Source organism: Lagopus muta, chromosome 8 (genome assembly GCF_023343835.1).
Source record: "Lagopus muta isolate bLagMut1 chromosome 8, bLagMut1 primary, whole genome shotgun sequence".
Taxonomy (NCBI): Eukaryota; Metazoa; Chordata; class Aves; order Galliformes; family Phasianidae; genus Lagopus; species Lagopus muta.
The window spans coordinates 26,009,472-26,033,872 of NC_064440.1; the positions used below are offsets into that span (position 1 = coordinate 26,009,472).

Sequence of the window (24,401 nt, forward strand, 5' to 3'; positions counted from 1 at the left end):
ATTTTACACTCACATTGAAGTGTTTTCACCCATTATAAATAGTTTATTTTCTACATTCTTTGCATATCATTTTTAGCATGCATTGTAATAAATGAGGCACATCCAACAGAGCATTACAACTATTAGAGAATGAAGAAAGCAGGCAGTTTTCCCTCCACAACATGAAGTCTCACAGTAAGATTAGCTTTACAACAAAGTGCTTATTTTTCAAACTAATACAGCAATGCTTGAGCTGATCTTGCTTACCAAATTATTGTAAGCCACCTCCACCAAAAGGACAACCGCTCAGGAACTTCTGAAGATGATGCCAATATTTTAATCGCTGTTTTCAAAAGCTTGTACCAACCCTCTCCCGCTGTTTTGGCTGGCACCGAATTGTCTACAAATGGGTCTGTGATCTGCACTGCTACTGGGTAGGGCAAGTCTCAGCATATCTAAACTAGTCTGGTTAATTTTGCAGATAAGCTGAACTGACAGGGAACAAGGTCAGTGATACGTTTGTTTGTTTATTTCAATTTAAAAGATATTTCAAGCAATCTGCAGGCATGTGGAGGCCATTAAAACCATTTTTAAGGCGGTCCGCATTTCCTTTAGAGAAAAGAGTCCTAACATATGATGCAAGGGTCATCGAAAGGACCAAAACAGTTCTTCTTTACAACAGGTAAGTATTTAGAATCTCACTAAAATGGTAATAAATAGAGTTGAACAAAATCTCCAAGAAAACCAAACATAGATACAACTAGATGTCAGATTCCTTTACGTTAGTTGGTTTACATGTTGCTCTTTTCTTCAGCAATTAAAATAGCTTATTTCTAGTTTTGATCAAAGTGGTACACATGGCCTCATAATTACTGACAGCTCCCTTCCACGAGTGTAAAGTATGCACAATTCTTTCTTGCTCTTGATATTTTGAGTTTTTAAAAAAGTTTTCTGAATTCAACAAAGTTTTCTCATTCTTCAGTGATCATTAATATGTGCATCAACATTGCAAGAGATGTCAGAATACGTCTCCAGTGAAACCTGCATATTCAAAATATCCCAACAGAGAAAAGACGACCCAGGTCTTTCCTTCCACAGCTTAAGAATAACAAGAAGCAAGAAATAAGGGGGAAGGGTATGGGAACAATGTTGAATAAAAAATTATTTTTCAGAACTGAATTTGTCTCTACAATTTTCACTAACTTGCTTTTATATTTCTACCCTTCAAGAAATCCAAAGCCATTTTACGCCAAGGTTCATCAGTAAAAGCTGCAATTGTCTTTAAGGATTCGCTAACATTTATTTGTAGATCAATAGAAAAAGTTGTTTACAACTGAAAAAAACCCTGCATTACTTCCATCTTTCATATTGAAAAATACTCAGGCTCAAGGCAAGAGCACGATTTGTCTGGCTTTGTTTTCAGTTAGAATTGGGTGTTGGGTTTGTTTGTTTTTCATTTTTAATTTCTAGATGTGTAGAACATTGAGCTTTGAATATAGATTTTTGGGTGGCTCTACAAGCAGCTGCTGCAATACGTGGAAAGGAGAGAACAGTTCTACAAACAGAAGAACTACAAAATAGCTACAGGCAACAGCCTAAAATTTTTAATGCAACTTCTCATGCATTACGTACTTACGGCTTGATTTAGATGAACGCTAATGCTGCAGTTTGTAACAAAAACTTCCACCAGTCCCAGATCAGAAGGGCTAAGGATACCCCTTGAGCTGAAAATGGAGATATGACTGCTGGTCCTTACAGAAGTCAATCAAAACAATAGCAAGGTACGTTTAAACAGCAATAAACTACACCCTTACAAACATTCTTGGTCACTCAACACAGCTAGGTCTAAATCTTCAAGCTCCCAGGCGAAATGGCTATTCACAAGCAGATGCTGTGCAATGAGTTAAGGAAACTTTGTAGACACAGAAAAGGCAAGGCGCTCACGAAGAAGAAAAACAGATTGGCACTATTGTTCCAAAGGTAAATACTCGTGATTTCTTTTCAATTAGGAGAAACGCTATAAAACTGGAAGATTTAGATAACTAAAGAAAACAATTTCCAACAAAACAGAGAGCCGAGATTGCTCCAACAATCATTATCTTACACCAAAAAACTAAAGAAAATAATGGACAGAGACCAAAGTTTTTAGCCCTGGAAGCTACTAAGTTGATCCATCCAGACACGTGAAAGTCTCAAGTACTTAAAATTCCCGTTGAAGGCAGCATATGACTGTAGACATCCAGGACTAAAAATTCTGTCAATAATTTAACAATAAATGCTCACACAACAGAAAACATTTATAGAATAACTCTTCATAGTATTTTTTCTTTTCAGGTATCAAATGATGACGTCTTGCAGATGTCCTCCTTTTGAAGCTACTTGAAATGGTATATGGCAGCTATTAGTAACTCAGGCCTGATTTAGTATTCTCTTCAGAAAGCATCTGCTCAAAGCTTTAAACCTAGATAACAGGATTTACCACATCAAAAGTGCTTTTGCAATGAATATACTATTTAGACAGTCTCAAAATACTTCATGAACTCTGAAATGGTTATCTAAGGAGGGAACTTCGTCAGCAAAATGTAGTTGATCATTTATTTCCACACCAAATTCTTCAAGTATCTGTACAAATTTCTCATGCTCTCTCCCAATCCATGACCTCATTGTGTCAAACACTTGATATGGTGTAACGTGAGAATGAACTTCAATTCCTGTCTGTGCAAGCTCTTTCAGCACTTCAGGATAAGTAACCCAAGTGTTGCTTCCTCCCGAGTGACCACCATCCAACCAGTAAATGGCTTTTATGTTTTTTAGGAAGGCATCGGTATTCTTGTCTTTCTTAGCTTCTTTCAGCTCGTAAAGCAGCTGGTTCAAAACCACACAACCTTTACTGAAGCCGATCAAAGTAAACGACACTGCACCTACAGCAGATGGTATAATGAAGTTCATGGCGGAATTATTAGAGCATTCACAATCTTTCTCTCTTTCTGTGGATGAGCAGCCATTTGCTGTAGGAACAGACTGTGGCTCTGATTTACGAGCAGATACTTTTGCATCCTTGCTGAAACCGTGCGCGGTTGTCTGGGACTGCAGAATATTCTGAGAGAGTCGGAATGCATTAACTAGCAACGCGTGGAGATGCTTGAAAGCTCCAAAGTCGGTGCTGTGCTCTGGTGCTCCAAACATGTTGCTAGCCACAAAGTTGTCATAACAACTGAATTTGTGCAAGTGCATTCGAGAACACTTTACGACCCAAATAAAACTATCAGGGAATCGGTGAGCAAGTATGGTAGCAACATTTTCGAAACTCCAGTGCTCCCACTGAAAGTTTTCTGGGTGGCAAGACATGATGTCATAATAGTTCTGAAAAATTAAAAATAGAAAAGACGCATTACTACATTGAAAAAACAGCTCAGCTCCATCTAGTATATTCACAAGAAGGGATCATGACCAAGGGAACTGTTTTGCAGTACAAAGATGCTTTCTTGCTAGGCTCTGAGAACAAGAAACATGCTACAGAAACTGCTACATTTAAATTTACTTCTTCTACTTCAATATTTTTACCACACATTTTTACATCCCCAAAATCAACATAATAAAAGTAAGTATCTTGAAGTACACATCATTTCTGTAATATTACTCCAAAAGAAGACTGAAGTATTACTCATTTTAGTATGACACAGAAGCAGAATTGCTAACGTTGGAAGGAACTTAAAAGCCCATCTAGATCAAACCCCCTGCCAGGGCAGGGTTGACAGCCACTAGATCAGTCTGCCCAGGGCCCCATCCAACCAGAGGCTGCCTGCAAAGACGGGACATCCACAGCTTTCCTGGGCAGCCCATGCCAGCACCTCACTACTCTCTGAATCAAGATTTCTTCCTTAAATCTAACCTAAATCTCTCATCTTTCAGTTTAAAGCCATTCCCCCTTGCCTTATCACTATCAGACCATGTAAAAAGTCAATCCCCCTCCTGCTTGTAAGCTCCCTTTGACTACTGGAAGGTCACAGTGAGTTGTCCCTGTAGACTTCTTATTTCCAAGCTAAACAAGCTCAGCTCCTTTAAACTTTATTTACAGGAAAAATGCTCCAAAACACATAATTATAATGTATTTACTCCACTTGCAGAAATATTGTTTGTCCTATTACAGGCAAACAATAGACTTGAATCTTCAAGAATCAGTTTTCTCATGCATGATCCTCACCCTGAATCCCCAGCACTAGAGAACACGGATCAGTTACACGTACTGAGGACAACACAAGCTCTGGACAAGGCACAAGCAGCAGCGGCAGCCCAAAGGGTCTTCTGACCCTTGAAATGGAAGTTACGTGCCACGGGTGACTGCCGCGCACACTGCGGCGCGCCTCCGACGTCTGTCACCTTAGCGACAACACGTGCCTCCTTACAGGCACGGTCTTTAATACCTAGGAAGCACCCGGGTCTCCCTGCTATCCACAAATCTGCTCAGGAAAGCTCCCGCTTTTCCAATTCCCTCACCTCTGCGAAGACACGCTTTGACACAGCCCCAGACGCAGCCGCCAGCAGCGACGCCCCGAGCGCCGTTTACAGACGCTTCCCCTCAGCTCTACGCGGCGGGCAGGGCCGGCTCCCTCAGCCGCGGACTCCCCGCTCCCGGCCCCGCACCCCGCCCCGTACCTGCACGTCCCCCGGAAAGTACACGACGTGATGCTGAGGCGGCGCCGGGCCGCGCGGGGCCGGGGGCAGCAGCAGCAGCAGCTCGTTGGCCCGCTGCGGCTCCGCGCCCGTCACCTCCGGCAGCCGCAGCCACGGCGGGCTCAGCCGCGCCGAGGAGAAGCCGCCGCTGCCGCCGCCGCCGCCGCCGCCGCCGCCACCGCTCGCGGGGCCCGCGGCGCAGGCGGCCGGCGTCCCGCAAAGGCTCATGCTCCCGCCCAGGCCGAGGGCAGCGGGGCCGATCAGCCCCCGCAGCAGCGAAGCTGCGCCCGCCCGGCAGCGCCCGCTCATCGGGCCGCCAACCGTCGCCCGCAGCCCAGCCCACAGCGCGCCTGCGCGCCACCCCCACGGCCCGCCCATCGGTGCCACCGCCCCCTGAGGGAACCCTCAAAGGGCGGTGCACGTGCGCCTGTAACGGCCGCGCCTCAGCGGTGACGTCACGAACTTTGAAAAAGAGCGGGAAGGGAAGCGAGGGGCGGCTGCGCGGCGTGGCGGCGCAGGGCCGGGTTGGTGGGAACGCCTGCATTCTTCCTCACCGCGCCTCTGCGCGCCGGTACCTGTCAGCAGGGCTCTGAAGGGAGTATTTGCTGACATGCCCTGCTCACGGCCCCTCGGCCTCGTCCTGTATTTGCTAAGTGATGCTGGGCTGGCAGTGCCCGTTTTGTGTTCTGTGCGGCCTTGCTTGAAAATGATGTTGGGCTAAAAAATTCTGAGGAAAAATGGGGCAGCATTTGCCTCCAAATTTGCTCCTGTGACCAGGGAGTCCTTCGAGTGAAGTAGGCCCCTGAGTGTGCTGCTGTGGGCTTCCTTAAGTTCTGTGAGAGCAGTCCATGTCAAAACAGGTGTGTGAGCCCTTACCTTCCTTAAAGGTACTGCTGATTTATTACAGCACCTTAGGTGAATCTGTTTCATTTTAGTTATACTGACTTGAATATGGGAGGGCAGACATTGGAGGAAAAGTTTTGTGTGTGTTTTGCATTAAGAAAGTGCATTCACTGCATTATTTGGGAATGGAATGGAAATGGGGGCCTTTCCGTTCTTCCCTGGCATTCTGGAGGGAGTAAGAATTCTCCTATTTTTGTATATTCGTTTATTTCTTCTGGTATTTCTACTTTGAACTACATGGTTTTTTTGCATACTGAAATCAGAAACAAGATCAATGCCAGGTGCTTTTGAAGGCTGGCCCCTCATCAAAGGCTTGAGGTATTTTAAAGATATTTTTTCTACTTTGTATTTCTAGGAGAAACTGGGATTTATAAACTGTTTTCTTTTTGTGATTTATGTGAATTGTAGAATTTTAAATTTAAAATAACTATCTTAAAACTCATCTTTACTATTTCTCACGTAGAAATTGTGTTTGATAGTTTTCTCGGATCTTGAAAGAAAATTGCGCTTTTTCCTGTTCACCAGGAGACGGCGCTATGCAATGCGAAAGCCCGTGCTGGAGCAGCCTCTTCTTACAATCACAGCCATGACTCGGGAGCTTGGTGTTGAAGGTGTGTTTCAGTAATAGCTAGTGTACTTTCAGTAGATCTAGTAGTCAGTTCCAGATTCTGCCTTTAGAGCTGGAGTCCCTCTGGAAACTCAAGTAATGTATTCTGTCTGTGCTTCCAAGAGATTAAAGCTCTGAGCAATCTAGAGCTGTGGAGTGGTTGTGATTGGAAGACATCTGTGCAAGTTGTTAGTCCAACTCACCTGCTCAAAGCAAAGTCATCAAGAACAGGTTGCTCAGGATTTTGGGGAGTCCACAACCTCTCTGCACAATGTGTTTTAGTGTTTGATTATGCTCTTCAGATATAAAGTTGTTTTAATGGCAAGACTGAATTTCCAGTTTCAACATGTGCTCAGATGCTCCTTTACCTTAATCATGTTGTCAGCCTTTCATTGGGCTTGCTTGGGTACATCGGTGTTTCTCCTAGTGGAAAATCTAGAACTGAACCCAGCTCAGCAGGCAGCTGTGCTCTTACCAGTGTGAGCAGAGTGGAAGGACCACCTCTTTTAATCTATATGTGGAATTTTTCATAACACCAGCTGGGATGCTGTTTGGCTTTGCTGTGATGGTACATTGCATATTGTGTGCTTTTAAGTTATGTGTAATACCATATATACTATATATAACAGTAATATAAGCTATTGCGTATTTATCCCTCTCCTATGTGTATAATCTAGGAAGTGTCAGTGTTTAAACTGTTCACATGGGCATTAGGATAACAGATGCCAAATATCCTGTTAGAAGAATCACAGAATAAGAGAGGTATAAGAACTTACAGAGCTTTTTGATGAAATTCTAGGCCTGTTTAAAAAGTAAAACTGGATGCATAAATTAGCTCCAAAACATAGGCACCTCAGCCAGAGTTTGATTTTCAATAAAGCCATAATTAAGTAACATAACACACTGTCCATATGTATTAGAGATTAAACTGCAAATGCCCAAGTCTGTCATGTATTTGGAAAGATGCTTGACTTTCCTGTATCGAACAGCAGTAGTAAAGTTAGATGATAGACATCAAGTAAATGCTTGTAAGTGTTGAATCTTATTTCACCCTTGCTTCTGCACAGACTACGCAGCAGCACTGTTTCAGGGAGGAGGGGTTGCACTAGGCTTAGTGGGACTCTGTATGGACGAAGATTTGTTAAGGATGAAGGATTAGGGCTGAGTTTCCTAAAAATTTTACTTGACATTTGTGCATGTTAGAGGTCTAACATATCATGCTTAGGGCCAGCTAGAAATATTCAGGTGTTCACTTTGAGATTTCCCCAAGCAAGTCCTCTTTCATTACTTTCTTTTTTTAAGAGAATAGTTATAGGGTTTTAGATTTTTCCCTGTGAGCATGCCCCAGGGGTAGAGTCTTAAAATGGAAACTTTCAGAACCTGTGCTAGTGAAGCAAAATTATGAAGGGAAAAAAAACCCTCTAGCTCTCATTGTATAGCTGCTTATTCCAGTTCATGCAGATAGTTTTTCTTAATCCAATTTGAGCAGTTCTGGTCCACACTGACATAGAAATTAATTGACAGGGCGAATAAAATGTGGTCATTTCTATGCTTTATTAGGTACTGTGCAAAGGAAATACAAATTAAGACCTGCTCAATATATAAGCACATGAAAAAGCACAAGTGGTTTGACTTTCTTGTGGATACGTTTGTAAAATTGGCCAGTTGTCTAAATAGCAACAATAACACTCCTGTGCTCCTAAGTCTGCTTACTTGGACTTTGATTGTTAAGTTTTGTTTACACAAGGAGAGCTCTGTTATGACTACTGAAATTCCACAAGTAGTAAGGATCCATCTAAGAGAACAGGCTAGGGGGAATGGGAGCTTCCATTTTAGTAAATACTTTCACGTAACATGAAAGATTATGATTAGTAGCATGAAAAATCCGTGCTCTTGACCACATCTTGCCTATGCCATTTTCTCCAGATGAGCATTAGCTTTTCCTTAATTTCTGTACAGATGTTATTAATGTTTTAATGAATGTTACTCTAACCAAAGGTGGCACTGGTACTTCTGCCCAGTAACGCATTGATATGTTTATGATGAACTTTAAAGATAACAGGTTAATGCATGAGGGAGTATACAGGGCATTTGTCTTCATGCCAAATGTTACATGAGCTTTATAGAGGAGCGTGAAGACTAGTCTGTATATTAGGCAGAGATCAGGTGCACCAAAATGATGGAATGGGCTCCTTTATTTGTAGGAAATGATGGTTTATGTAACATGTTCATACTTAAAATGGAAGACACCAATCTATTCGTAACTCTAAGAAGATGAAAGCAATTTCACTTGATGATGTAAGATAAATTTTAGTGAGAGTGAACTCTCTGAGTTTGCTTGGCATGTTTGTGATGCGGCTTTTGCAATACACAGGTATCTTCAATGAATCTCAATATAATTCCTCAGTGTGGAGCACAGAGATGGTGATTTATGCAGCTTTGGTTTCTTAGTTGCTAAATTTATTAGATATATATATGGATTAAAAGGTGGAAAATAGGAGTAAATGTGATGCTAGAAGATGAAACTCATTTCTTTGTTTTAGAGTGCAATTGTTTTTGTAAGGAGTTGATTTTGGTTTGGTTATGTGTTTACAAAGTATTTCAGAAGCCAAAGAAAAGATGCTGAGTAAATGTGATGATAATCCTAAGTATATTAGACTATTAAGTTGAAGTGACAGCACTTGAGTATGGCGTTAAATAGAATACAGGCTCTTTTGTTTCATAGGCAGGTCAGCATAATTGTGTTTTTAGCTGATACTCTTTGCAGTTGTCTTTGTTTCTTTCTCTCACCTCCCTTCTTTCCAATTCCTTCCAGTACACTATTTCTGCAAAAGTAAGTATTTAAGCCTACTACTGTACTTATTTTTTTCTTATGAGATGTGCATATACACATGCTTATCTTTGTATTGTATTTTGTTTTCAGCTGCATGTGTGTTCAGACTGCTAGTTTGCAGGTTGGTAGAGGACTGGAAGAGCTGTGAAAATACCTGTAAAATACTGGTAGAAAACTCCTTTTTAGATGGTATGCAGCTGTGTCTTTGATAAGAAAATGCACCAGGTGTAGCATATCATTCTTTTCAGGTGTAGTAACACTTAGAGGACAGAATTATGCTTCTCTGTGACAGAGCATGCAGAGAGGAATTTCCAGCAGCTACACAGTGGTGGGTGGTGAGGTCTTGACTCATAGTTTTCTTACTGTATTAGTGGCAACAGTTCCAACAGAATTGTCTATATGCTTCATTACAAGCACTAAACAATTCTGATAAAATTCCTACTGATAACCATGCCTGCCAACATCCGTCTTCTGTGTAAGGATATTCAGGAGAGCATTAGGAGGGAATCATTTTGTTCTCAACAATTTACTGAGTTATATGAAAGTGTGAGTAAAAGCTGTTCAGGATGAAAAACAAATCTGTTCTTTTTCTGTTAGAGTTCTATTGGGAACCTACTGAAATAGCAGGATGTGATCTCATTTCTATCCTTTTCACTGCTGAAAAATTATCAGGGAGTATAAAGAATCAAATACTACTGATGCTGTTTCTCTTATGTTATTTTTCTGTGGAAGTTTATTTTCTTCTATCAGTCTGTCTCGTACTACAGTTTATCTACATAATCTGTCAGTCCTTCCCAATGGCCCTTTTGGCCACTTTCAATGAAGAATAAGTGTTTTAGAGCAAATAACCTGTGAGTATTGGGAAAACTGCTAGATGAATAGATGAGGATGATTCAAATGAGTACCTTCACTGAGGGGAAGTTGGAAGAAAGTTGGCCTTTGTACTTCATGTTTGGAAGCAATTAGCTGGTAATTCTGCCTGTACTGGATTCACATGTGCTACCTGATGTCTGATCTGGCTCTTAGAGGCTATAGTGTATAAAAAGGGCTGGAATTATTTAATAGAGAAGTTTAGGACAGAGGGCGTGAGTCTATTGAAAATCAAAACCTGAGACTTTGGTACTTGTGCTATTCATGGAGTGCTTAGTTAAATAACAAGCAAAGAGCTTGTGTTGCAATTTGTCTAAGAATATGGGAACAGCTTGTAGCTTAAACTGTAAACCGCCTGGTATAAATCAATGTAAATTGGAAACCTGGTCAGGATATAAATGAGCACGTGGTGGCCCTAGAATTGGAAATGGAAGGAGACTTTTATTGTTAAAAAAAAAAAGTGTGACAAAGCACAGCCCCTAACCTTTCCTGTGGTCTGAGATGTACCTGGCAGTGAAATTATGAAAATCTGGCTTGTGCACGTCTGCATCTCAATTTCCCTTCTCTCATTCTTTGCTTAGCTACTGCAAGTATCAGCCCTTCCATATTGAGCTTCAGCATATCGATGATAGCCTTGCTTTTTTTTTTTTCTAATCTACCCCGGATACCTTTTGAGTTTGCTCATAATTCTGCAGAGCTGACCGGAGTTTTCCTGAAAAAATCAGGAGTTAGAAGTCCATACTCTGATAATTTTCTAAGTTTTAAAGACATGAGTTTTAGTGGGAGTTAGATATTACTGAATGATGACATGAAATCTGATGGAAGATGTTTGAAGAGGTGAAATTTGAACTTCTGGCGGAAAGCAGCTAATTCATATGTAGTGTTTGAATACTACTGCTAAGGTGTTAAGGCAGTCATCTTACTGAAAGACACTTACTGGGTGATGTTAGTCCACCAAACACTTCTTCCACTTGCAGTTATTCCTGTTAATGAAGAGAATGCTTTCCTCTTATTATGGTTATCTGAGACTGATACTGTCATAAAACTAGAAATCAGATTTCCTAATAGGTGTTTTAGTCTAGATATTACTTAAATGTTCAGTAGATAGATGTTCTACCACAGTCACTAGAATACTGATATCTAAGCATCTACTCAAAAAGAAAAATGGCCTGATTCTTATGCTGAGGTATTTAGATACAGGGAAGATAAGTTTACAGTGGTGTGAATCTGGTTTCAGATGCACAGCACTTTTGTTAGAGGAAACATAGGAATGGTGCAAAGATGAGTGAAAATAAGGTGAGATTCTTTTTGTAGCATATACTAAATTATGGTGAAAATGTAAAATGCTTTTCCTTACTATAAATTTCTTGTTAAAATACTTGAGTTTAGCAATGAATATAAGCGCATTCTTGTTGTGTATCAACACTCTTTTGATAGAGAAGTAAGATTTGTCTTTTCCCCTTAAATGGCACTGTTACTGTTTTAACGTGTGCAGTTAGAGGTACTGATATTTATGCGATGTGTGAATGTCACAAACTGTCAAATACTAACATTCAATGCCCAGAAGGAGTTGCTATTGAGCTTTGCTCAGCATCAAAAGCAGCAGCGTGAAATGTTAATTGTTTTGAAAATGACTTATTTCATATTAAATGTTTTTGAGTGCCATTCTTAGTTTATTATGGGTTTTCTTTAAACACATTTTTTAGAGTTATAAGACCTTGTAAATTTCTTAAAAACTCCTTATTCAAGATCAGTTGGTAGGTTAAGGATCAAGTTACTGATTAGAGTGAATTAGAGATTAAGTGTTGTAATGTAGGAGTAATCTAATTAATATATATATAAAATAATATATAAGTAATATATAAAATAATATATAAGTAATATATAAAATTTCAGTCTTTCTAGAAAGTTTGTTTCTAAATGAGTTGTTTAAAATTGACTTTGCTGTTTATGTGGCCCTTAGAGAGGAAGTATTACTCTACCAAGGTCATATTCATTTGTTTAAATTCTGTGGAAACAAAACTGCACATTTGTATTTAGTGACTGCCTGCATTGACTTTCAAATCAACTGAGATGGCAGTGCAGGCAGGAGTCCATCCTTATGTTGCTGCTTTGGCTTTAATTCCTATTCTTTTGCTCTTGGCTAATGCAGGATATGGAGGAACGAAAAGTGGTTTGGAAATGTGTAAGTGGAGATCTTGAACTGACATTTAAATTTGTTGTCCCTGATAAACTGATATTTTTTTCTTAAATCCATCTCGTATATGATTTAGAATAGGGTTCAGCATTTTAAGTGTCCTAAATAGGCATTTCTGGACGGCTATGTCTCCAGTTAAGAAGTGAAGGATGTGCCAGACTAGAGAAGTATGTATGCATCAGTTAGTTACTTTCAACATAAGCTCTTCTTCAGAAAGCATGTGAAGCCCCAGTCTAGAAAAGGATGTAAACAGATGATTAAGTGTTTTCCTATACTGAAGTCAAACCTAAGAGTAGTAATGAATATTTGGCTAACCGATGTGCAAATTCATCTTGGGTGCCAAGCCTTGAGCTTTTGTAAATGTTGTTTCAACAATGTTCTTCTACATTATTGCTTGCTTGGTTGTTTTTTCTTCTTCGTGGGGGAAGAAAAGAGAAAACTTTTCAAGGTTTTATTCAGGTCTTGATTAAGTGGGAGACTAAAAAGCTGTAGATGCTCACAAGAAACAACTGGTTTGAAAACAATTCTGATCTTGAGATATATATATATAGCTGTACAATCTCTTCTCCCTTTCCTCCCTCATTACAAAGATACAATGTAATTGCAGGTAATGTCAGAATACCCTGAGCACGTTTAACTTTTATGACATGTTCTGTCACTGTATTATGCTGACTTGAAAAATGCTTCCTGTTTCCTAGTGAGTACTTTAACAACATCTGCATTTCCCATTGCATTTGCATTATGTTGAAATATTTCTTTTCTTTACCAACTGGACCTTTCATTCAAACAATTACAGGACGTATTACCCAAATATTGAAAGCTAAGAGAACCATTTTTCCAATCAGTGGCTTCAAATGAGTTGAAAGTCAGTTTAGTAGGTCAGCTCCTTGGGGCTCCTTTGGGGCCTTTAATCCTTCTTGAGGAAAAAAAGCATTGAGAAGATTTTATAAGTATTTCAATTATTTTCCTCATGGCTGGGTACAAGTATGTAGAGAATTCTGGCTAAGCCACCACTGTTGGTTTTGTTTTCATTTAAAATTTCTTTGCAATTCTGTTAATTCGTTTTTTGTGCTGAATACTTAATGGGAAAGACAGATATGCTTTCCATCCAACAGGCTAAATGTCTGTGCTACGGCACGCTGCATTTAGAAATTGCACAGAGGGTTCTTTGTGTACTAAAATATAGCACTAAGCAGTCTTCTAAACATAACAGATTAAATTCAAATTTCATTATTTTGCTGTTAAACCAGAGGACAGAATTTCATAAAGTAGGTTTTGTGTATGGAATTCCACAAAGTTGATTACAAATGAAAATCAGATGAGCAAAGATGGCAATCTTCTATTGAAGCCCTCTTTAAACCTGAGTTACAGCTTAACTGTGAGAGAAGGAAGTTGTGTTGGTGTAGCTTAATATCGAAGTAAATTCCACAGGATGGCTCTGCACTGTGATAGCTGTGATATCTGCCTGTATTGCAGCTGATGTTATTTGCCTGCTGATACAGGATTTTCAGTCCTAGCTATGAATTTTCCATGATCCATTTATAAGAAACATGTATTATCAACTCTCTCACTCTTTACCTCTTTCAATATCATATTTATGAATGAGCTATTGATAACAGTCCTTTAAATTGGAATGGCTTCTAAGGCATGAGATGAAAAGTAATGCTTGAAGGTGAATAAAATTATGACATCATTTTAGAAGTATACACAACTAACTAAGCTGGTCAAGATATACTTGCCAGTCTTGGCTAGCCTGACTTGTAAAGATATTCTAGCAAGGTGTCAGCGTTTAAGTCATTTGAGTCATGGTCCCTCTTACATCGTTATCTTCCAGATGAGTCTCAAGGATGGTGCTCCCACCAGTGACTGAGACAGTAAGCAGAGCTGAAATAGTGTGGATAAATTTTCCCTACAAAGAGCTTTCTTCTTGCAAGTAACATGTATTCAGGATTTTTTGTTTGGGGGTTTTGAGAGGAGAGGAAGAAGAAAGGAATTGAAGGAGATAAAGGGTGAAGAAGGAATTAAGAGTTAAATCTGTAAGGAGGCTTTGAAATATTTCTTGATAATACTTATGGTTAAGAAGGAATTTGTCATTACAACAATTAAAAAAATGGATCCCTCTAAAAGGTGACTTTTATTATTACTCCAAAATTAAGCTGTTATAAAGCAATAGTAACACTTGCAAGAGGTGGCTGTAAGAGACTGAAATTATTCAGAAGTAAAACTTTAGAATCCAGAACTGGAGGCAAATATATTTTTTTCTCAGAACGTATAACTTTAAGCCTCTAATGAAATCTTGTTAGAAAAGCTAGAAAAGCATTATCTTTAACAATGATATTAAGCTTCATGTTCTTTGTGGTTTTCATCTCTGTTTTGTAGCTTTCAGTTGCCAGACAAGCTAACATTTGATTGAAAAAAAGCTGTTGGGTTTTTTGATGACTTTGGCTGAAGCAGATGAAAAGCAGCATAATTCATCTGAACAGCTTACAGAGAGACTTCAAGTGTTTCACAGGTCTTACAAACAGCTGATCTCATGACTTGTATTACCCTAACTTTAAGGGTTTGCTGCTTTTTGTCAGACCTCATTCTAGAAATAACGCGTGTTAGTGGAGTTCTTGTCAGAAGATGTAAAATTGAAGAGGAAAGAAATGGGAGCTTCTTCTATGTGAACATTTGTAATGCTTGCCTCTTAATGTCTGATCCAATGCAATCTCTGAAAGTGCCAATCCTTTCTGACAGTGCTGGATTTTGTGAAGCTTAATTTCTGGATGAAATTATCTCATTTGCAGGTCATCTTAATATCTTTCAGTTTAATACTTGCAGCATTACTATCTGTAGTGGCTTTTAACTGTTCTTTTAAATAAACCAACCCAATTGAGAGCTTAATTATTGTAATGTCCTGAACACTTGAACTCTTCTGCCATTTCAGAAGTGAAGCAGTGTGTGGCTTTTATTCTCTTGTTCTTTAGTGTAACCAGATAAAGAAAGGAAATCCAAAGTGAGCTGTCACACCCACCTGAAGCACATGCTGCTAAGCGCTCCAGTACTTTTCCCAGTATCCTATCAAGCTGCATTGCCAGAGTACGAGTCACCAAAAATTCCTTGTGCTTTTGCAGTTTGCACTGCAGGACATGGTTCCATACAGCACGTGCCTTAGTGTTACTCTTTTCTGAAAGAGTTTCTGGCCTTTGTTTGATGCTGGCCTGAGTTTAATTCACCCAGGACCAGTCGCTTCTCTATTTTTCCAATGCGCTTCTCCACTAAAGCAGAGTGTGAGCACTTGCTTGGAATGAAATGCATGGGTCAGCTGCAACTGCAGTTGGTTTTGAATTGATATGGGGCCTTCCTCTTGAGGATGTGCTAAATGGATAACCATAAGAGAAGCTATTTCCTGTCTGTTGCAGGGTGGTATGGCTCAAACTTCAGATGTTTTATACCAGCATATTTCTAACTTACTGAAAAGGACTCCAAAATAAATGTAGTCAGCAATTAAGACTTTCTAAATTCTGTTGAATGAAAAGTAAAAAGAACAGCATGCAAGATATGCAGATGGCAAGCAGGCAGTTTGGAGCAAGCAATTCAGATTTTCCCTCTCTTTCCACAGAGAACAATCTGATTTTTTTTCCTCTAGCTTACTCATTATTCAGATAGCTGTGGGCATTTCTTCATGGTGTCTTTTAGCAGCCAAGTGATTACGTATATTTGACAACTCAAATTCTGATATATTACTTTTAATTGGATGCTTAGGTCATGCAATTTTCTTTCTCTGACTTAATGACCTTTATTTCTATTAAGACTTCCCAAGTAAATGTTCAGTTCTTAAATTAGCAGCAAATAATAGCTTGTATTTGTACAGTTCCTGGTTCTCGTCATTTCTGTTGGTAGCTTTGGGTACTGTAGTGTCTGCAAACAATGGCTGTGACCTGAGACTGAAATAAAAATTCAAGTGGATGTTTTGGGGACAGAAACATTAAACCACTTTCCAGTTGTTTCCATCCAAATTTGAAAGTTAATGCTGATCAGTGAGGGTGGAGCACAGCATCATATTTATGCTATTTTAGAATATCCTCTCTAGCTGAAACTGAAAAAAAAGTTGATCATTTTATGTTTAGACAGATATTGTACTTCTAACTCTGATAGTATTCTGAAGAGAGAAACACTTTCTTTACTTATGGAGCATGTTGCAGTCCTGTGAAACATTGTTACGCAAGCAAAATGTCTCCTTGTACTGAATCCTTTCCTGTCCATGAAATACCTGTAAGCTAGAATAACTTCATCTGAGTACGCAATATCAAAATGTCTGCAGGATGTGGTTCAAAAGTTGCAGTTACACAGTCTGTTATGTACATGATGTCTGTGCTCTTCATATCTGCCCATGTACAGTTCTCTGCAAAAGTACCAAGCCCAGATATTAAAAGTGAGGAATACTCCTAGTCCTTCTGGACTTCAACTGGTAATAAAGGCACTCATGCATTTGTAGAGTGCTGGAGAATGGGAAGTGCCTTGCAAATATCATTCTGTGACTAGTTGAAAATTGTTACTGTTTCACTGAATTTGTAGGCTTTGAAGCCTTAAAATTTCAGTAAAGTGTATGATTGTCATGTGTTGTCTTTGAAAAAAGAATCAACTTGGTTAGAGCTTTGTATGGTAGGTCAGTGGGATAAATAATCTTTTATATAAGTGCCAAAATGAGTTGCTTGAGAATACGGCAAAGTGCTGCAGACTCTTATTTTCTATCATACATACGAGAACAAATGCTTGTTTTGATATGGTACTTGATTTTGCTTTAAATGTTACTGTCTGTCAATACTGAACTGTGCACTTTGATACTACGTGCGTAGCTACAGTGGCTTAATGAGGAAACTTTCTGGTGGAAAGACGAACATTTAGAACCAGAAAAGCTTAGCAAGAAAAAAAGACTTTTCTTAACCTTGAATTTTTGAGGGTTTTATCACCTGTTTCCTTTTTCCTGTCCTTGTTTCATTCACGTTAATGAATTGACTTGAATTCCTTCTGATATAACTACATACAGATGAATGTTTTGTTGACCTATGGATTATTTTTAAATATATCAGACTTTGCTGAGCTCTTGGAAATTGGAATCTGCTGCTTTTCATTTTGATCAGTAGTTACATTTTTCTCTCTACATTAAGTAACATTGCCGCTGTTTTGGAGTCTCAGCTTTGAAGAAGCTGTTGATTTTTCTTTGCTACGTTAGAGGGCAGCAGTAGGCTAATAATGAGGGAATTTCACGGCGTTCCTTTGCTGTCATCTTGCCACCTGGTGGCAAAATGTGGAAGGCTGTAGCATGTGAAAAGTAAACACTGCTCTCAGAGAGGGACTTTCTTCTGCTTATATTTGCACAGTGGAATAAATTCGGACTGTTTACCCAAGAATCTAGGTTCTTCATATTCAAGTGAACTTTATTTCAAATAACTGCAATAATTTTCACACAAATCCAGCGTTGAGCGCTCTGCTTGAAAGAGGGAGGAGAAAAAGACATTCATAGCTTCTTTACTCAATACCAGCTTAAAATGCTCGTCTTTGTACTCTGTCTTAAATGTTTAAGCCTAACTCCGCTTTTGCTGAAGTAAACAGTGAAACTTCTATTGAATTAAGCTTCTGTGCATGTTGTGTATATTAGAAATAAATACAATTTGTTTACTTGTAGTTAATGTCTCTGATGTTGTTTCAAAGTGGTCAAATCCAGTCTTTATTTTTTAAATAGGTACCATGCAGTAGTGGCTGGAACACTCCTGGAACAGTTTCTCCAAGCAGTCCTGTATGTTGAGCAGCACATGGTGAGTTTGCTGAGTTTTTTTTAATGGTTGCCTGTAATTATTATTATATTATATTTTTATTTTATCATAACTAGGTTGTGTTCCTAAAACACAACTTTCAGATCTTTCAAATACAGTAGTGAATTAGTCTCATCAAAATTAATAAATCAAAGCAAATACGGAGTTGATGACAAGAATTCTCTAAGTCTAGGGCAACTCTTCCAGGTACTCCTCTGACTTCTATTTAAAAAAAAAAAAAAAAAAAAACCCCACAAACCCTTAATGTTTGCAATATCTTGTTTGTTACCTTTTAAGGACATTTTTATTACAGGATCCTAATTTTATGTAATTTTCATCTTTTAATTAATCAAAAATGTGTGTACATTCAAGGGGAGAGAGATCTCCCCTCAGTTTTAAATGGCTTTTTAATGCATTACTATTTGATGAATTGCGAGCCTTACCCCTTCCATGTGGGCACCATTACTGAGGCAGTTGTCTTACAAGTTACAAAGATCTAAAAGTATGTATGAAGTAGATACTTATCTATTGCAATTTTGAAATAGTGTTATGCAGACTTTTTCCAATATTTTTGTAAGTGATGTAGTGGTCTTCAAAAGAGTACTGCAATGAAATGCTTCATGAAATAGTTGCTGGAATTCTATTTTTATGTATAAATATAAAGCGTATGGATACGCATGCAAATATTTAAATATGCATTTTTCATTGAAAATGACTACTTCACCGTATGCTCAAAAATGCCGTTTTTGTTAATGCTGTTTTGCTGTTGGTTCTGTCAAGATGCTTAATTTTTAATGAAATTAAAATGTAGTTCTTCCCTGATTCTTGGACTGTTTCACATTCAATTCCTTAAGGAACAACGCAAGGGCAGCATTAGGTTTGCATTAGTGTTATTTTTCAGATCAGATCATGCACATTTTGCAGTCATTGAGGGTTCAAAACCCATGACAGTTTAAATAAGGTGGCTATTTAAACTGCAGACCTGAGAGCTTTTCAATTTTTAATGTTAGTTCTCTGAATAAGATGATGCTGGTATAATTTAAGGTTCTATATTGAATGGAACACGGTGACCTGTTCATGATGAAATAGGCTTACTGAGGTAACCTTGGCAGTGGTTTAATGCTGCAACTTCTTGATGTTGGTATGGTAAGTCAGTGCCTGTGCATTGGGCTCTGCCACCTAAATAATCTAATTACTCCTTACTAGCAGAGTACATTATTTCTTGACCTCACCAACGAACAAAAGCAAACATTATTTTTTTTCCTCATTTCTTCGAGGAGCATGTGTGTACATAGGTCACTCTGAAAGTAATACCTCCTCTTTATTTCTGTGGAAACTACAGCAGGTAGAAAGAAAACAGTAATGCTATTCGGTAGAGCAAATGCTCAACTACTAAACAGTTTTTCAACGTAATCACCACCATTATGTATGCACTTCTGCCAGCAATGAACAAGAGCCTGCATGCTGTACTTGTAAAAAATTTTTTCCAGCAGAGGTGACTGTATCAGATCCTGGTAAATTTGAGTGGAATTAAAAAATTGCATCAGTCAGACTGGATCTGCAACCTAACATCCCCCCCATTCTGTATTGCTAAATGACTAATTTTGAGTGCTACAATATGACACAAATATAAAATTCAAGTTAAATGCAATTAACTCCTAAATGTGTTAATACAACACGTTAAATGACCAATTCTTTAAATTTTAGTGTTTAACATATTTGTTTTGATAGTACATAAGGGAACTGCTAGAACCACTATGTGAAACTGCTTTACAAGTTGCCATAGTGATTACATGGTAGAATTCAAGTGTTCTTTCCCTTCTCGTTTCTTATTTCTCTTGTACGATTTTGAAAAAACAAGCCAATATTTCTTTTCTGTAGCTAAATGGGAAGTCCAAACTGATCTAAACAGTTTTGAATTTGTGCTCCTTACCTTGGCTGTGCTTAAATATCAGCTGCTTTAATTTTCCCATGATTTGAGTTCTTTCTGCCTGCCTTGCTCGCTCACGCAGGGTGCAGACCATGCAGGGTGAAGTCGGTTTCAAAAGATCTCTGATCTGTTTCTGTTCTTGTGTTTCAAGCATTGTCCCTCTGTGTGACTCCATTCAATACTTCTAAGCTGTATATCTGCTTAATTGGAAGGGTCTCTTTTTCTCCCCCATCTTTGATGTTAATCTTTAAAATTACGAACTGAGGCAGAACTTAAGGATGGTATATTTAGACTATCTTCCTATTAGCTCCTTCCAGAGGCTGTAAATTAGTACATGCAAACATTGTTGCATGAAGTGTTATCAAAGATGTGTAAGAGGGAGAGGAGTGATTAAATGTTGTTTAACAGTCGGTGGGGAGCCTGAACACCAATAGTAGTATTCAGTAATCATGCTAAAGTGACCATGGCAAAGAGCTTTTTCTCAGCTCACCTTCTGCAGTGGTCAGTGCACCCCTATCAATGGAGATGTGTTGATTTGGAGAGAGTGATTGTGGTGTGAGTGGGACAAAAGTTATTTCAATGAAATACCTCCTCTGAACAATGTGTAAGTTCTGTCTAAACTTTATTTCTGTAAGGATCTTATATACATGAAGAACATAGTCAACATTTAACATCTAAGCACTATTTTACATGTAGAACATACTGTATGTTTATGCATACCATGGGGATGATCATCCTCCTGTACTCAACTCCGGTGGAGCCACACTTTGAGTACTGTGTTCAGATTTGGGTCTCACACTGCAAGGCATCGAGGCCCTGGAGAGTGCCCAAAAGAAGGGCAGCAAAGTTGGTGAAGAATGTGGAACATAAGCCTTATGAGGAGTGGCTGAGGGAACAGGAATTGTCCAGTCTGGAGGAGAGGGGGCTCGGGAGACCTTATCACTCTCTACCTGAAAGGAGATTGTGATGAAGGGGGAGGTCAGCTTCTCCTCACAGGTAACTAGTGATAGAATGACAGGGAATGGCCTCAAGTTGTTCCAAGGGAGATTCAGATTGGATACTAGGAAGAATTTCTTCTTAGAGTGGTTGGACATTGAAGCAGGTTGCCCAAAGAAGTGGTGAACTCCTTGTCCCTGGGGATGTTTAAGGGAAGAGTGGTGTAGTACTTCAGCATGTGGTTTAGAAGGCAATATTGGTGGTATGTGGACAATTGGACTAGATGATCTCAGTGGTATTTTCCAACCTGAATGGCTCTATGATTCTATATATTTATATACTTATGTGACTCTATATATGCATGCATGTTCATGATGACATAAATGTGCATGTACTTCTGAATCTTCTCAATCTGTTTTCCTGGCTTTTACTGGGAAGGAATGGAAACTGAGTATGAGTCAATCACAACTGGCTTCAAGAAAGACTGAAGCAACATCAAAGGGATGATGTGGCAGTTATCACAAAGTGAGGAAACAACTTGTTTTACAGCTTGAGCCTAAGAATGTCTCAATTTCTATCCTTCTGTAAGAGGAAAAAATGTCCCAGTGACATGTTTTTCTTCTCAGAGGGCTTTACTCAGTATTTTTAAAGTCTGGATGAGCAAACCAGTTGATGCAGTTAGAGTCCTAAGTGCTAATAACTACACTAAATAAAGATGGCGTTCTTTTAAAAGGCTATTTTCAAAGGTACTCTTTCTCAGTTCAGGTTATTTTCCACCCCTACCCCCCCCCTCTAAAAAAGGCACACCTAATAATTTTTCATTACAGTATTTTTGTCAATTCTGCAAAGCTGAAAAGCTTTCAATATAGAGAATGCCTTTTGTATGAAATTGGGAAAGAGACTGGTATCATGAAGCTTACTGTTGGTGTGATTCAAGGACATTTCCGAAGCTGACTAGCATGTGGGAGGAACACTGCAGGGAACCCATTTATATTGTCTGGTGTGATAACATTCAGGCCTGGCCTCTCCTAGTGGTTTACCTCCCCAGTGACTATTTGTTTGCTTTTTCACTTGCAAATTTAGTTTGTAACCTGCACCTTTTCCATTATATTGCATTACAAGTGGCAAAACTGAAGCAGTCCGGATCCTTACACAATTTGTGCTGGAGTAGTAGAATTCTAGATGGGTTTATGAAATGTAACTTAGTAAACAATGAAGAAGGCTGGGCTTCACGAGTCTTTTCATGTATTTGGGTTATGTAAGGCTTAATTGTGATCAGGAGCAACATCACTTTTTTTTCAATGCATGAATAAAGCATTCAGAATCTAAGGACTCTTTGGATAAAAGTTGCTTCAGCCTTGTTGGGTGCAAATCCCTAAATAAATATCTGTAGAAGTCACTTTGATATAGGTTTATTCATTTTGTTATATTATAAATAATGCAAATGTGATGTCCATCTGGACAGCAGGTTTTTGCTGGCACCTGCCACCAGCTGCAAAATTCACTGACTACAAGCTGTACAGCTGCGTTATACAGTCAGTGCCAAGAGGGAGCATACAGCTAACACACCTCCAAGTGCTTGGCTGGTATGTGGTACAGGAAACTTCAAGCAGGACATGAACCTTTGTTTTAAGAAAGTCACTTGGAGAAAACACAAATTGAATCACATTTGCTTAGGTTGGCATTGGCCCTCAGGACTTGTGTTGTCTTGTCTTCTAGTCTATTGTAACACAAGTTACAGTGTTCAAGGTGATGCAGTAATAAGAGCTGTGTAACTGCATAAAATCTCTACGTATGTATGATTTCGATGTCTACATCTGAATGCTACAGTTTTTCACTTATCTCGTTTATTGACTTATCTGAATAAAGCAGCAGTCTTTCTTTAGTTTGATCTCATAATTAACATTTCCCGGATATTTTGTCCACCGTAGTCTTGGATCTGCTTGTTAGTCTTTAAACACTGGGGATCTTCATTTCTTTAGGCAACCTATCTACTTTATTTCTCATCCAGGATTTTGCTGATGCTTTTCCAGCAGCTCACTCTCTTGGAAATGCATGTCCCAGATGACCTGAGGATGTCTGTTGAGGAGCCTAGGGCTAACACTTGGTCAATTGAAACTGAGAGCTCAGAGCAAAGGCAGTTGAAACTGATGATAGAAGTAAATACAAGGCCTAAATTGGAGAGGGATATAAGTTTATTGCAAGTTTTTTCTATTAAGAAAGTGTTCTTTAACTTCAGAGAGGCATACATACACATATTTAACAGCTGTGAAATGCGAAACTAGCTTTTTCAGCAGTAAACATTTTAAGAGTCCAGCTTTGGGGGAACTGGCATGTTGTTGGTAAGTAATTCAGAATTTACTGAATGTCAGTCACACTGCACTGTGTGAAAATGGCACATCACCTTTCATGTAATAAAAGAGCAAAATAATTTCTTCCACCCTCGTATCCAAAGAAAGATTCTGATCTGATTGTGCTATCTGCTATGACAGTGTGACTGTCCTTGATTTTAAAGTTTGGGATGTGTTTTCCTGTTGTGCTGAATGAGAGCTATGGTTCTGTCTTGCTGCTTTGACTTCAGTGTATTGGCTGTTTGTGTAAGCTCAGTAAGGATTATAAAGTATAATCTGGGTAATTCAAAACATGTCAAAATGGAAACCACCAGATGCAAGCAGAAATTATCTCTTGGTATTTAAAACAATGGGGTATTGAGACACAGAGTAATTGATCTCTAATAGTCTCCTGTTCAAAACCGAAGTGAGAGCAGTGTCAAATTCAAATACAAAATCACCTACAGCATCATATCAGATAGGTCTGGGTCATAGTCCTTCAAGTTCTGAGTAACTTCAAGGCTGAAGATGCTACAGACTCTCCTGGCTAGTACAAAGGCACTCACTGGGTTCTTACCTGTTATAGGTGTCTGCAATGAGACTTGCTTTTTTACTTTTCAGTGTAAAAATACTTGACAGAATATTTTGAAAAATGTGACCCTATTAGTTTCTGGTCATGGTTACCACTATGTGTCTCCAGGCAGTTCCACACCAGGTTACAATGGTAAATACATACAGGTAGTAAATAGGAGCTGAATCCATGCTGAAAGTGATTTCTGTATATCAGATCAGAAGCCTTTGTCATGTACAGTATCTTCACAGGAATTTTAGTTTTAAGAACCAATTCCTTGAGGTGGATCTGTGCTCCAATTCATTTCAGAAGAAAGAACTACTGAAGTACTTAATAATCTTATTCCAAAATTAGGAGCTCTCTTAATGAAGAGAAGGATAAAAAGCAGGGGAGCTTATCCTCCTATGCATTTTTAAGCAAGCCCTGTCAAGCACTTCTATGAAGCTTGCCTTTCCTTATTCCTCAGATTGGCACATCTGGGGTTGCTGTGCTGTGCTCTGGCTGTCCTGAAAAGGGACATGCTGGAAAGATTAGAAATATGGAATGAAGTAATTAGAGATGGGAACCAGTGAAAAGGCTTACCAGATATTGGAGCATGTGCGTGTCTGGCACTTTCTTTCTAGTCCTTGCTCTGCCCTCTTTGTCTGCTAAGTGTGTTCAACTAAGGTTGCTTTTTGAGGCAGCATATTTAAGGGTATTAGATTCTCTCTAAAAATGCTGTGATGGTCAAATTGGTATTCAGTAAGAAAGGAAGCTGTTAATGTGGATTCTGC

At 38.9% G+C, this 24,401-nt stretch overlaps 1 protein-coding gene across 1 annotated transcript; it reads right to left on the reverse strand.

Moving 5' to 3' along the window:
• Positions 1–14: 14 nt before the first annotated feature.
• Positions 15–5,001, reverse strand: C8H2orf69 (chromosome 8 C2orf69 homolog). Its single transcript, XM_048952996.1, has 2 exons — positions 4,636–5,001; positions 15–3,342 (listed from the first exon to the last, which is right to left on the reverse strand). The coding sequence occupies exons 1-2, from the start codon at positions 4,960–4,962 to the stop codon at positions 2,503–2,505; spliced, it is 1,167 nt and encodes a 388-aa protein (XP_048808953.1). The 5' UTR covers positions 4,963–5,001; the 3' UTR covers positions 15–2,502.
• Positions 5,002–24,401: the final 19,400 nt, after the last annotated feature.